At 46.7% G+C, this 12662-nt stretch overlaps 2 protein-coding genes across 2 annotated transcripts; one reads left to right on the top strand and one right to left on the bottom strand.

The window, feature by feature from the left end:
- Positions 1–1827: 1827 nt before the first annotated feature.
- LOC307244677 (cAMP-responsive element modulator-like) lies at positions 1828–4230 on the top strand. Its single transcript, XM_080019943.1, has 3 exons — positions 1828–1946; positions 3278–3416; positions 3713–4230. The coding sequence occupies exons 1-3, from the start codon at positions 1916–1918 to the stop codon at positions 3855–3857; spliced, it is 315 nt and encodes a 104-aa protein (XP_079876069.1). The 5' UTR covers positions 1828–1915; the 3' UTR covers positions 3858–4230.
- Positions 4231–6368: 2138 nt separating this feature from the next.
- On the bottom strand, positions 6369–8898 carry LOC307244699 (cAMP-responsive element modulator-like). Its single transcript, XM_080019969.1, has 4 exons — positions 8682–8898; positions 7855–8007; positions 7259–7391; positions 6369–6931 (listed from the first exon to the last, which is right to left on the bottom strand). The coding sequence occupies exons 1-4, from the start codon at positions 8737–8739 to the stop codon at positions 6769–6771; spliced, it is 507 nt and encodes a 168-aa protein (XP_079876095.1). The 5' UTR covers positions 8740–8898; the 3' UTR covers positions 6369–6768.
- Positions 8899–12662: the final 3764 nt, after the last annotated feature.

Genomic DNA, 12662 nt, shown 5'->3' with positions numbered 1-12662 from the left:
CGCCACGCTGACGCCTGGGGAAATCTATGATGTCACAAAGTCACCAAGTGATGAAGGGGGGTGGTTTCCCCGTCGGAACCCTCGTGGTGGCGCTAGAGCGGTGAGCACTGATGCAACGGCACGGGGCGTAAGTGGCCATGAAAAAACCCAAGGCGAAGAAGAAGAAGAGGAAGAAGATCGGTGAGCTCTCCACATGCAGTCCAGAGATCAGTGAGCGATACGTGCACACGCACATACACACACACACACACACAGGAAGAGGATCAGTGAGCTCTTGTGCAGTCTAGAGATCAGTCAAGTTTATTTGTATGGCCCTTAATCACAATACGGTCTCAAAGGGCTTCATAAAACCCACATTTCACATAGAAATCAACGAGCTCCCCTGGTCTGAACCCTCAAGGGACACACACACACACACACACACACACACACACACGCACACCCTCAGGAAAATCAATAACCTCTCATCATGCAGTCCAGAGATCAATGAGTGACACAACACACACACACACGCAAAGCACTGGAAAATGAATGAGGGACTCATCCTCCAGTTGGAAAAAAACCTTGGAGCGGATGAGGGAACACGACGTGGACATGCATCGCAGCGTGCTCAACCAGGCCCAACCATCAACCAAGAAACGGAAAGGGGGCTGGAGGTGGGGGGTGGGGGTGCTATGAGATCTTGACCGTCTCCATGGCTGCTGCCGAGGGTTAAGAGGAGAGATCAGAGGCGTCCTGCGGTATATAGTAAAGGCCGCCCAAGAGAACGGTGCGCTCAAGCGGAAGGGAGACGACCTGAAAGAATCAACAGGACGCCGCAGCGGGGCCGCGGGGGACGACCCAGACTTCAGAGCTGCAGCCCAGAGGTCTCCTGCCCCTTCCATCTGCCCCGCCTGCCCGGGAAGAATGTCAGCCGGGTCACGGCGTTTTTGAAAAACGAATTTGAGGGTGTTCGTGATTACAATTTGAATGAATCCACCCGCGCGGCGTTGGAGGGCTTGGAAATATCGGCGTGTGATGTGAATGTACAGTATTTATTTATTTATTTATTTTTTTATGTAAAACTCAACCGCTCTCCTCCCTCGAGAAAAACAAAAACAAACAAAACAAAACCAAGCGGTATTGACTCAGTGTGATGGCGCCTTTATCCGCCTCAGCCATGGGAGTCTGCCCACAGAACACGCTGTGCTTTTACTTCCAGCTCGATTGTGCTGATCTCTGCGGTTTGGCAATCACAGATAGGCATATGCAGTTGATGTCATGATGTTATGTTATTATGTTGTATTATGTAATTTCAACCCACCGGTTGTCCCTGTATGGCCAGTAGAGGGAGCATTTACCCCTATTATCTGGCATGCTTTCAACTTGCATGTCGCCTGGACTGTATTGGTGTGCGTATCAATAACCCCCCCCCCCCCCCCCCAGCCAGTGGAACGTAATGAAGACTCGTGTCTGTTTGCCGAGGCGTTCGATCTTGCGAGTCAGCGTCGATGATGAAGCTTTTTAATAGGTCTGACGGCGCTTGTGCGTTTGTCAAAGCTTTGTTTTTGGGGGTTTTTTTTGTTGTTTTTTTTTTTTTGGAGCTTTCTCGGATCGCCCGGCAATCCCTCGCAAAGCCACGGACTTCTGTTGTGGGGTCGGGTTTAAAAAAAAAACAGAAAAAAACAAAAAACAAACCCCCCCCCCAAAAAAACCCCCATTCCTTCCCGGCCAAAAGACAAACAGCAGAGGTTCTGACTCATGGAGCGGGGAGGGCCCTACTGAGCAAACCATGCTGTTGACATCAGGAGGCCAGTGATGTCATAGTGATGTCAATGCCTCTGTCACACACGGTGGAGTTTGTTGACTGTGGCAACATTTCGGAGAGAGCCGTCGCGGAGGGCAGAGTGGGTCTGTGAACACTTGGGAGTAGAACATGGCTGTTACCGGGGATGAGACTGAATCAGGTATGTTTGCTTTGTTTCCTGTCAGGGCGTAAAGGGCCGTGTTTACCCGGCCTGTTCTCTGACCACATAGAATTTAGAAGTGCTTCTGAACAGTGTTTTGTTTTTTTGGGGTTTTTTTGTTTGTTTTGGGTTTTTTTTTTTTTTAATCTAAAAACCACCTGTTGTTATGGAGCTTGGCTTGCCAGACGTGGCGTTTTCTGATTTTGAGGATTTTTGGCCGTGGGTATTTCCCCGAACCCGACTCGTGCGACAGCTTTGTGATCTTTCTCGGTTTATGCTCTTCGTCTGAAGTGAAAACGTAAACGTTGCGAACGTTGTTCGAGTCGCCAGAGTACCTCGCTGTGTGACAAGGGCTGAATGCGATGAATGAAGGGATTTTCAGTCTGCTGCCGTGAACTGCCTCCCCCCGTCTCTCTTCCTGTCCCCCCCCCCCTCTCTCTCTCTCTCTCTCTGTCTCTCCTCCTCCTCTCTGTCTCGCTCTCTCTCTCTCTCACACACACACACACACACACACACACACACACACACACACACACACACACACACACACGCACTCTCTCTCTCTCTCTCTCTCTCTCTCTGTCTCTCCTCCTCCTCTCTGTCTCGCTCTCTCTCTCTCACACACACACACACACACACACACGCACTCACACTCTCTCTCTCTCTCTCTCTCTCTCTCTGTCTCTCCTCCTCCTCTCTGTCTCGCTCTCTCTCTCTCACACACACACACACACACGCACTCACACTCTCTCTCTCTCTCTCTCTCTCTCTCTCTCTCTCTATCCCTCGCCCACTCAGAGCACATAGCGGCACTCACTGACGTCACTGTTTTTCCTGGAACAGGCACCCAGCAGTGAAAATGTAAATGCGACCCAACGACTGCGATGCACATTGACGTCAGCTGCTGCTCATGCTGTGATGCCGCGATCGGGCGGCCCCTCCGGTCACAGCAATATGTTGCGGGATAAATCATTCTTTTATTACATGATGTGCAGAGCAGGGTGGCTAGTTCCCACTGTCAGTGAAAAGATTGACCACAAGCGTAGGAGTAGCTGATAACAGCATGACTGTGTGTGTGTGTGTGTGTGTGTGTGTGTGTGTGTGTGCGCGCATGCGCCCGTGTTTTTCAATGTCCTCACAACCTTTGAATCACAATCCTTCATAGTTTTCACAATCTTTCAATGTCCTTTACAATCTTTTGTTGTCCTCACATTCTTTCCGTCTTCTCACAGTATTTCAAGGTCCTCGCAATCTTTCGATGTCCTCACAATCTTTCAATGTCGGCCTTTCTTTTTTAAATTTTTTTTAATTTTTTTTTAATGTGTCCCCAGCCGCCACAGGTGACATGTCGGCCTTCCAGCTGCATAACCCTAACTCCAGCCTGCCCCAGGGTGTGGTGATGCTTGATGACTCCCAGCAAGCTCCTGGCAACGTCTCCCAAAAAAGGGAGCTCCGCCTGATGAAGAATAGGTAAAGACGGCGGGGGCCTGACCCGCAGCATTTACAGTGCACTCCTGCCCCCTGCTCGCCTGTTTGCTTGGTCATTCTCATTCCACGGTTAATGAGTAATGACAGCCCTGCAAGTCGCACAAAAAAACCCCACATAATCACCCAGCGCCTGATTCTCATTGCGCGTGGTGTTTAATATTTAATTCCTAGGTTGTGTGTCTGCACTTCTCTCCCATTATTCAGGATTGCTTTCTGTCCGTGCTTTCCCTTGCTCCTTGACAAACATCCATATTTGACTCTGTTTTTGTCGCTTCCAGGGAGGCTGCACGGGAATGTCGACGCAAGAAGAAAGAATACGTCAAATGCCTCGAAAACCGCGTCGCCGTACTCGAAAATCAAAACAAGACTCTTATCGAGGAGCTTCGGGCCCTGAAAGACATTTACCGGCACAAAGCCGAGTGACCGCCGCTCATGAGCAAGAGGGACTGGGAGATTGTGCCGATTACAAGACTGCTTTACACTGTCATTGGGCCTTGTGTGTTGTTGAAACAAATTGGCAAGCAGCGGAGCCAATACGGGTTTTTTCACGTCTGGGAAGTTACCAGTTGAAGACCATGAATCACAGAAAGGAGGAAAGGCGTTCGTAAACAACCTGGAGTCTCGGGGTCAGCCTGCTGGAGGCAGAGAACTGGGGGCTGACGGCCATAATGCAGCGCGTCCAGAGCGTCCACCGCATGGAGTTCTGGAATCACATCAATTCTCTGTAAATGCCTTGTATAGAATAGTATTAGTTATTGTATATTTTCCAAAAAATTGTAATAAATGTTTGTTATGACAGCTTCTCAGTTTGCACAAGTTTGTATGCCTCAGGAACAACAAAACCAAACTCCGAATAATAGGGAACGGTGAAATTCACCCCAACTTGTATCGACTTAAAAACAGCTTCTTGGTGTTGTGGGGGACCCTTTGTGGATCTGTGATGACGCTGAGCCAAAGTGTTAACCTGCCTAAGAGCTGTGATAACAGGCCTGTAGCCTTGTGGCCTGTTTGCTGAACACACACACACACACACACACACACACACACACACAGCATTGTTTTCCAGTAACCATGGAAAGCAAGTGGCGGTCTGTGAAATTATAAAAACCTTTGTTGACGGTGGAGAGTGCTTGTTATTGATAATTATTAAGAGGGGAGGAAGGGGGAAATAAAAGCACTTAAGTAAGAAGCTCCTTCAGTGGCAGAGTGATGCAAACGACGTCAGGAGGAAGTGGTTGCCTGTGACAACCGTTGTTATGAACAGATGGGTTGTTTTTCTGAGATGATTGTGCGCAGGTTACCGCTGTCGACCAATCGGAATCGAGCGTTCCGCAGAGCCGCGTATTAACCTGAAGATAAGTGGGATAGAGCTTGAATCAAACCTCAGCCTGGGAGCCCTGGGCGTCCTCACAGAACACACTGTGATGTTACTGTACTTTCGTCCAACTTGATTGTGCTGATCTCTGTAGAGGATCCACTGTAGACATCTGTTTATATGTATAAAGCGGCAGAATAGTCAGCATTCATGAAAGCCTTAATCAAATTGGGCATGAAAGGGGGGGCAATACACAGGGATTTGTTTTACTGACATATTTGGCAATGAACACGGTGGCACAAGTAAATGACACAGCACAGCCTCACAGTCGGTAGATGAACGCGGTTCCTGAGACCTACGACAGACCAAATTCTCATTCATGACGCAGGAAACTGCAGAGTTTTGGAAGCAATTGTCAATGATGTTTCCTGAGTGAATGGGTGGAAACGTCACAGCCATTCGTTATAATTATTTACCCCATGTGTTATTAATGATAAGATTCATTCATGATTGCTATTGATAAGAATATTTTCTCTTGTTTTAATGGGCCTTTTTAAATTGAGATGAAAAGTAAAATACAACACCCCTGTGCCGATGCGCAGTAACCGTGCCCAAGTACGCATAGAGTATGTGGAGGATTTTCGGGTCACATTGGGACACAACGGGGCAGACATGCTTTAAAAGCCTGACTGACGTCTTGTCTTTCGCCCGCCATATTTTTTCACTCCTGTGAACAAATGCCTTGTTCTCTGCCTGAAGTTTAGGGCCTTCACCCACACTTGCAGTCTTGTGGACCGGATTGGGCCCTTCCTGCGTCACTGTGTAAGCATGTAATCATGCAGGACACTTGACCCGAGGCAAGAGTATCCAACAAGCCATCACTACTTTGTCTTGACAATAATGTCTTCAAATGTAAACTATGCATTTTTTTCACATTGATGGTATAGCACGAGCAACGCTGCGCTTGTCCCCTCTGAGTGGGGAGCGAGAGCAGCTCACCTAAGTGGAGGAGTTAAGATGTCTCGGGGTCAAAATCACCGGTGAGGCAAGAGGGAGCGTGAGGTTGACGGACGGATGGATGGGTGCGTCGTCTGCGGCAATGCAGGCACTAGGCTGTTGCAAGGCTCTCAATTTAGCAGTCAGCCATCGTTCCAACCCTCACCTGTATGGTCATGAGCTTTGGGTGGTGACCAAAATAAGGTCCTGGATTCAGGCAGTCGAAAATGACGTTCCTCCGTAGGGTTGCTGGGATCAGCCCGAGCAATAAGCTGAGGAGCTCGGCTATCCAGGAAGACCTGAGAGTAGAACCGCTTCTCCGCTCGGGAGAGGGGAGCCTGTCGAGGTGGCCGCTGGAGGGATCATCTTATTATTTACCCCTATTACTTATTATCTCTGGCGTGGAGACACCTTCCCAGAGGGAAACACTGGCGGAAGATGCAGGGGAAAGGGGCATCTGGGCCGCTCTGCTAAGCCTGCTGCCTCCGCAACCCGGACAGCAAGAAAATGGATGGATGCCACAATAATGACACGAAACACAAAGTTAACCAGGAACAGTAAACGCATAGCAGCATTACAGCGTGACAGCGTAAAAACAGGCAAAGGAAAGAACTGAACAAATGCAAGTGTCACGAGCCAGCTCAAGGGAAGGATAAACAAAGAGAGTCCACACACGGCTTTTTAAATAAACAATGTTTATTAAATGAGCTTTAAATAACTCAGATAACTACAATATCACATCAGTAATAGTAGGTGTGCGTGGGGGTGAATGCATGCAAGAGCAAAACCCAAGTATAGCCTAAAACCAGTCACCAAACACACCAAGGAGCCAGAGCAAGAGCCTCTACTTCAGCTGCTAGAGTGGAGAAGAGGGCCAACAGAGGTGTCCAACAACCTGTCTGACAACCCGCTCTCTACTGGGAGTGATTTGCAAAGTCCACTAAGACAGGCTTCCATTAGACCGAACTACACAATAAAGTGTTAACGTAACGAGTGTAAATGTCCGAGTGACATTCAAGACATTTAGAGAGAATTGATCTGATTTAAGAACTCCATGCTGTGGATGCTCTGGAAGCGCTGCACTATGGCCGTCAGCCTCCGGTTCTCTTCCCCCAGCTGGCTGACCCGGGACTCCAGGTTGTTCATGTACTCCTTCTTCCTTTTCCGGGATTCTTTGGCGGCCTCTCTGCACAAACCGGAGAGAAACCACTCGCGTTAGTCACTCGGTAACAGCCCTGACCTCAACAAGATTAAAAAAAAAAAAAAAAAACATTGGCTCCCACTGCTGGATTTACTTGGCAATTATAAGACACATTTGACATAATTGTGTAAACGGACAAAGACTGTTTTGTGTGTGTTGAGCCTGTCCAGTCCATGGGTGGATTCCATTAAGGTCTCACGGCATTATGTGGGAAGACAAAAGTTCGTAACATGAATCAAATATTGATTTTTATATCAGTCAGGAGCGACACAAATAGTTTTCACGTCAAATTGCACGGAAGCGGGCTCTTACCTATTCTTCATCAGCTTCTTCTCCCGGGAGGCCTCGCCAGCAGCTTGCTGGGGGTCATCCAGCAGCACCACCCCCTGGGGCAGGCTGGAGTTGGGGTTATGCAGCTGGTAGCCCGACATGTCACCCGTGGAGGCTGGGGACGCAAACGAGAACACGGCGTCAAGCGGAGCAGACCGCCTGTTATCGCCATTTTAAGAAGGGCACGTCATCTTTGTTGTGTATTTGTGAAGGGATAAAGGAGTGACAAGCTGGCGTCGTGCCAAAGATTGAGGGAAGCAGCTCCCTCTACTGGATATAGGGACGATTGGCGGGTTCAAGGCGTCCATGGAGACGTTGCTGTGACATAATCTACTGGTTGTTTTTTTTTTTTAAATATCTCCAAAGTATCGTCTTTATCATTAAAGGACCGTACGCGTACTTCAGCCTCCCCTACGTTATTCACAATCTAACACCAGGGGATGCATTGGATAAAAGTACCAAACAGCTTTGACTGTTTCGGTTGAGCTCGATGAAAGTTGGCGAGAAATAAAAGTTACAAAAATGACAAAAGCACGACAAAACATTACAAAACATTTAAACTCGCAATGCAGTTCGACCTGATATCACGTGAAAACCGTCCCCCATCTGTCCGGTGCACTGGAGTATATTGGGTTGTGAGGGCTCCGACATGGTTGGTCCGGGCACGACCAGCACGGGAAAGCTCTGCACCCCCTCCAGTGGGCCGTGGACATGACCCCCAAGAATGAACGCTGCAGGGACGAGAGAGAGAGAGAGAGAGAGAGAGAGAGAGAAGAGAGAGAGAGAGAGAGAGACGGGCAGGGCGTCAATAAACATGTCGGAACATTTTTAATTGATAAATATGCTAAATACGTAAGCGTGCGCCTCCGCGGCGCCTCAGATTTCTCGGCCGCACTCTAATGACAGTTGTGACATCACAAAGGCTGGATTTCTGTTTTTCAGGTTTTTCACATTTTTGCATTACGGGGCGAGGGGACAGAATCGGCCTCTCATTTTGGTGTATAATACGCGTGTGGGAGCTGTCGCCAGTTGGGAATGTGTGGCAAAATGCCAGCTTTTGCGCTCTTCATTTGTCCGTAAACCTCTTGGGCAAAAATGTGGCACAAAAAGTGGAATATTGCACAAAGGCGTCATTTTGATGCCTTTCATGTGTATGTGGCTCAAAAACTGTGGGATGAGGAGCGTGGCAAAATGTGGCTATACTAATAATAATATCTGCGCTCATTAACTCAAGCTTTACATTTTTGGAAATAGATAAAAAAATATATATATCGAAGAAAATGCATTTGTCTGGACCCTAAGCAGGGCGCAAGTTTTTGGCTGACTAGAATTTGGCTGAATAGCCCTGTGCTTCACAGACTTACTGCATTGAGCATAGTGAGTTTCTTAAGTGCGGAAACATTACTCTGCTGCGCCGGCGGCGTCGTCCTCTCAGCCTTGGCTTTCTTCTTGGGCGGGCCCATGTAGGACGGTGGTAGCGGTGTTGGTGGCGGAATCTCACTCTCACCGTCTTTTCCTCTTGAATCGTCCTTAAAAAAAAAAAAAAAAGAGGACCAGGGATTAACCGGTGAAATCGTAGCTCCAAATTGATGTCATCGCATAAGCAATGTGGATTTGGCCAAACGACGATCCAAACCGGTAGGTGACTGTACCTTCATGGTGGGTGAAAGGTCATTCTCTTTCTTTAGATGCCGCATGACTGTCCTGTATTTATAGAGCCCAGGCCTGTGGAAGGAGAGCAGTGTTGGAGTAACCGCTGCTATATGCAACCAATTAATGGAAAATATATATCTCAATTTGTTTTACAAAGACAAAACTGCTGGTGGCAAGCTTCCACAAATGAATGGCGCACAATCCCCAAAAAAGACAATGATTTTGAGCTTACTTCCCAGCTATGTGGCTTGGATACTATGGGAGGAGTAGCACGGCAAACTTTTGCTATATTACAACACTTACACATTTGTTGGTGAAACTGTATAAAAGTTGTAAAATTTTAAAGGCCCCGTGTGTGTGTGTGTGTGTGTGTGTGTACTTACGTGCTTGTGTTTGCGTTCTCCTTCGTCTCTCTTTCTCTTTGCGTAAAGTGACAAGTCCTCCAAATGCTCGCCGTTAGAGTGTCAGTTGGGTCCACGGCGAGTTGTGATGTCACAAAGACACCGCCTAATGATGCAGCCAGTAGTTACGGAAACCGGGAGCCGAGGCGATGTGGGGAATTCCTCTGGTGCCATGCCATTGTTCTGACGGCCCATTATTCCAGCACCCGATAGTCTGAAAAATGTCCTATTGGACATGGACGACACCCTACCCCGAACCGTCTCTAACTTTAAACCTAAACTCAACCATCTCTAACCTTATACTTAAACTTAACCATCTCTAACGTTATACCTCAACTTAACCATCTCTAACCTTATACTTAAACTTAACCATCTCTAACCTTATACCTCAACTTAACCATCTCTAACCTTATACTTAAACTTAACCATCTCTAACCTTATACCTCAACTTAACCATCTCTAACCTTATACTTAAACTTAACCATCTCTAACCTTATACTTAAACTTAACCATCTCTAACCTTATACCTCAACTTAACCATCTCTAATGTTATACCTCAACTTAACCATCTCTAACCTTATACCTCAACTTAACCATCTCTAATGTTATACCTCAACTTAAACATCTCTAACCTTATACTTAAACTTAACCATCTCTAACCTTATACCTCAACTTAACCATCTCTAACCTTATACCTCAACTTAACCATCTCTAACCTTATACTTAAACTTAACCATCTCTAACCTTATACTTAAACTTAACCATCTCTAACCTTATACCTCAACTTAACCATCTCTAATGTTGTACCTCAACTTAAACATCTCTAACCTTATACCTCAACTTAACCATCTCTAATGTTATACCTCAACTTAAACATCTCTAACCTTATACCTCAACTTAACCATCTCTAATGTTATACCTCAACTTAAACATCTCTAACCTTATACTTAAACTTAACCATCTCTAACCTTATACTTAAACTTAACCATCTCTAACATTATACTTAAACTTAACCATCTCTAACCTTATACTTAAACTTAACCATCTCTAACATTATACTTAAACTTAACCATCTCTAATGTTATACCTCAACTTAAACATCTCTAACCTTATAGTTAAACTTAACCATCTCTAACCTTATACTTAAACTTAACCATCTCTAACATTATACTTAAACTTAACCATCTCTAACCTTATACTTAAACTTAACCATCTCTAACATTATACTTAAACTTAACCATCTCTAATGTTATACCTCAACTTAAACATCTCTAACCTTATAGTTAAACTTAACCATCTCTAACCTTATACCTCAACTTAACCATCTCTAACCTGACATTTTTCTGACTATTGTGGTTTTGGACTAATGGGCCATGGGAACAGTGGGCGGTCCCCCTTCCTCTAATATGTTTAGCTGTGTTTTTAATGCGTTCCCATGACCACTGACACAGTTTCATCGGTTGGGGAATCAGGATTTGTCGGTGCAAATTAAAGTTGCTATGGAACTATACTGTCTGTAATATGTGTCAAAAGATGTCAAAGAGCCAATTTCACTTACCGGTCCCCCTTGCTGAATTATCTATTTCCAGTAGACAGACCAACCATAAATAGATCATTTTAAATTATGCGTAAGGCATTTTTCGCCTTTTGTTTAGGATTAAGGCATTTTTCCGTCTAAATGTAATCGTTGCCCTCTGTGAATAGTCCCATCGAGCCAAACCTATAAGTTATTTTCATATACAACACTTTAGTGATATGTATGAAAATGCACGTGCAATTAGACAACTTTCTACTGTCTATGATAGATAGATAGATAGATAGATAGATAGATAGATAGATAGATAGATAGATAGATAGATAGATAGATAGATAGATACACTCATGCCCCGCCCCCATTGAGGCCCCTCCCCTTCTGGCCGCTCATACCACGCCCCTATGGAGGCCCCTCCCCCTTTGAAAGCTCTTGCCCCTCCCTATATGGAGGCTCCTCCCCCTTCTGGAAGCTCTTGCTCCTCCCTCTATGGAGGCTCCCGCACGTTTCTGCACACTTGTTTGTTGCGAGGAGCTTAGTGCGTGGCAGTCAGCCAACTCACGTGGCGCTAAGTGAATAAAGTTTTGCCCGATCGAGGTTGCGTTCTCAAAACTCTCATCGTCATTTGTACGGGATTGAATGTGTTGCGCATAATTGTGTTTTTTTGTCGTGGATCATCTTGAGTCGGAGGGGGACCCTTTTGCGCAGTGTCTATTCATTTATTTTCGCCGACCCTCGCTCACAGGGCATCGTAGTTTGAAGCAGCCGTTCCTTGTAAGCATGTACAAGGCTCCCATTTCTCACTCGAGCCAAATACAAAATTATTTTCATGCGGACACATTCAAATGTCACTTATTTTTTTTATTCTAAGGTGATCTGAGATGACTATTTAGTCCAGTGCTTGATTGATAAACAGATGATGGTCTGATGCTTGGTCGGTTTGTTGCTATTTATTTGTACAATGAAATGAAAGCACATGGTGCACATTTGTGCAAAACAAAATGCTACTTTTTCGTTCATATTCATAAACATTTATAGTCATGGACATTTCGTCTCCTGTGACTCAAGTGCCATCTCTCTAGGCCTTCCCGACATCCCAGCCCTGTCACAAAGGCCTCGAACTGGCGCCCGTGCGGCTGCAGCGCCGAGCGCCAGCCGGGGACAAGCACCAGGTTGGCGTCGGTGGAAAAGGCGTCTTTGTGTCACAACTGTCCCCGAATTAAAGCTGAGCGCGTAAACCGAGGACTGACCTGCTGCCTCCGCGGGCAAGCGTTTGGAGGCGCTGCCGTCAGCTGAGACGAAGAGACGGACGACGCATACGTGCGCACACACACAGGTGCGTACGCACACCAGCAGAGACCCTATTTACACCTGGCAACTAACGTGCGTCTTGGTTGATCCGATCGCAATGGGAATGCATCTCCACGTGCGTCTCGAGTAACCGCTTGCGGTCGGATCCGACTGCCCTGCTCTGCATGCAAATAGCAAACGTCCCTCGTTCGTCGTCCTGAGCTTTTATGAAAGCGCTTTTGAGGTGTTTTATTTTACGTCGGCACTGCGATATGAATCCTCCAGCTTCCATTGTACGGACTCTGCGGCCCGAATCCATTTTGCCTGCCTCAGTGTGGCCCAGGGCACATTCACGTACACACCGCGAAAAACAATTGTGGACATACGCGAACCCGGGCCGCCTCCAAACCGTGGTCCGAGCGATCGGATCTCAGCGTATCCTCGGTGCGCCTTGGGCGCGTTGACACCTGTATTTAGAGCTGTCTCCTTGTGATCGGATCACCCAAAGCGC

This window comes from Zeus faber, assembly GCF_960531495.2.
Source record: "Zeus faber genome assembly, chromosome: 19".
Classification (NCBI taxonomy): Eukaryota; Metazoa; Chordata; class Actinopteri; order Zeiformes; family Zeidae; genus Zeus; species Zeus faber.
Note: the sequence above shows the minus strand (reverse complement) of the source record. Positions and strands in the feature narration are given on the sequence as shown.

Coding starts and splice junctions, on each gene's coding strand:
- LOC307244677 (XM_080019943.1), top strand. CDS start 1,916: ATGGCTGTTACCGGGGATGAGACTGAATCAG. Junction 1,947..3,277: donor CGGGGATGAGACTGAATCAG/GTATGTTTGCTT, acceptor ATGTGTCCCCAG/CCGCCACAGGTGACATGTCG. Junction 3,417..3,712: donor CTCCGCCTGATGAAGAATAG/GTAAAGACGGCG, acceptor TGTCGCTTCCAG/GGAGGCTGCACGGGAATGTC.
- LOC307244699 (XM_080019969.1), bottom strand. CDS start 8,739: ATGGGCCCGCCCAAGAAGAAAGCCAAGGCTGAGAGGACGACGCCGCCG. Junction 8,008..8,681: donor GACGCCGCCGGCGCAGCAGA/GTAATGTTTCCG, acceptor TCGTCCCTGCAG/CGTTCATTCTTGGGGGTCAT. Junction 7,392..7,854: donor CGGTTTTCACGTGATATCAG/GTCGAACTGCAT, acceptor TTGCGTCCCCAG/CCTCCACGGGTGACATGTCG.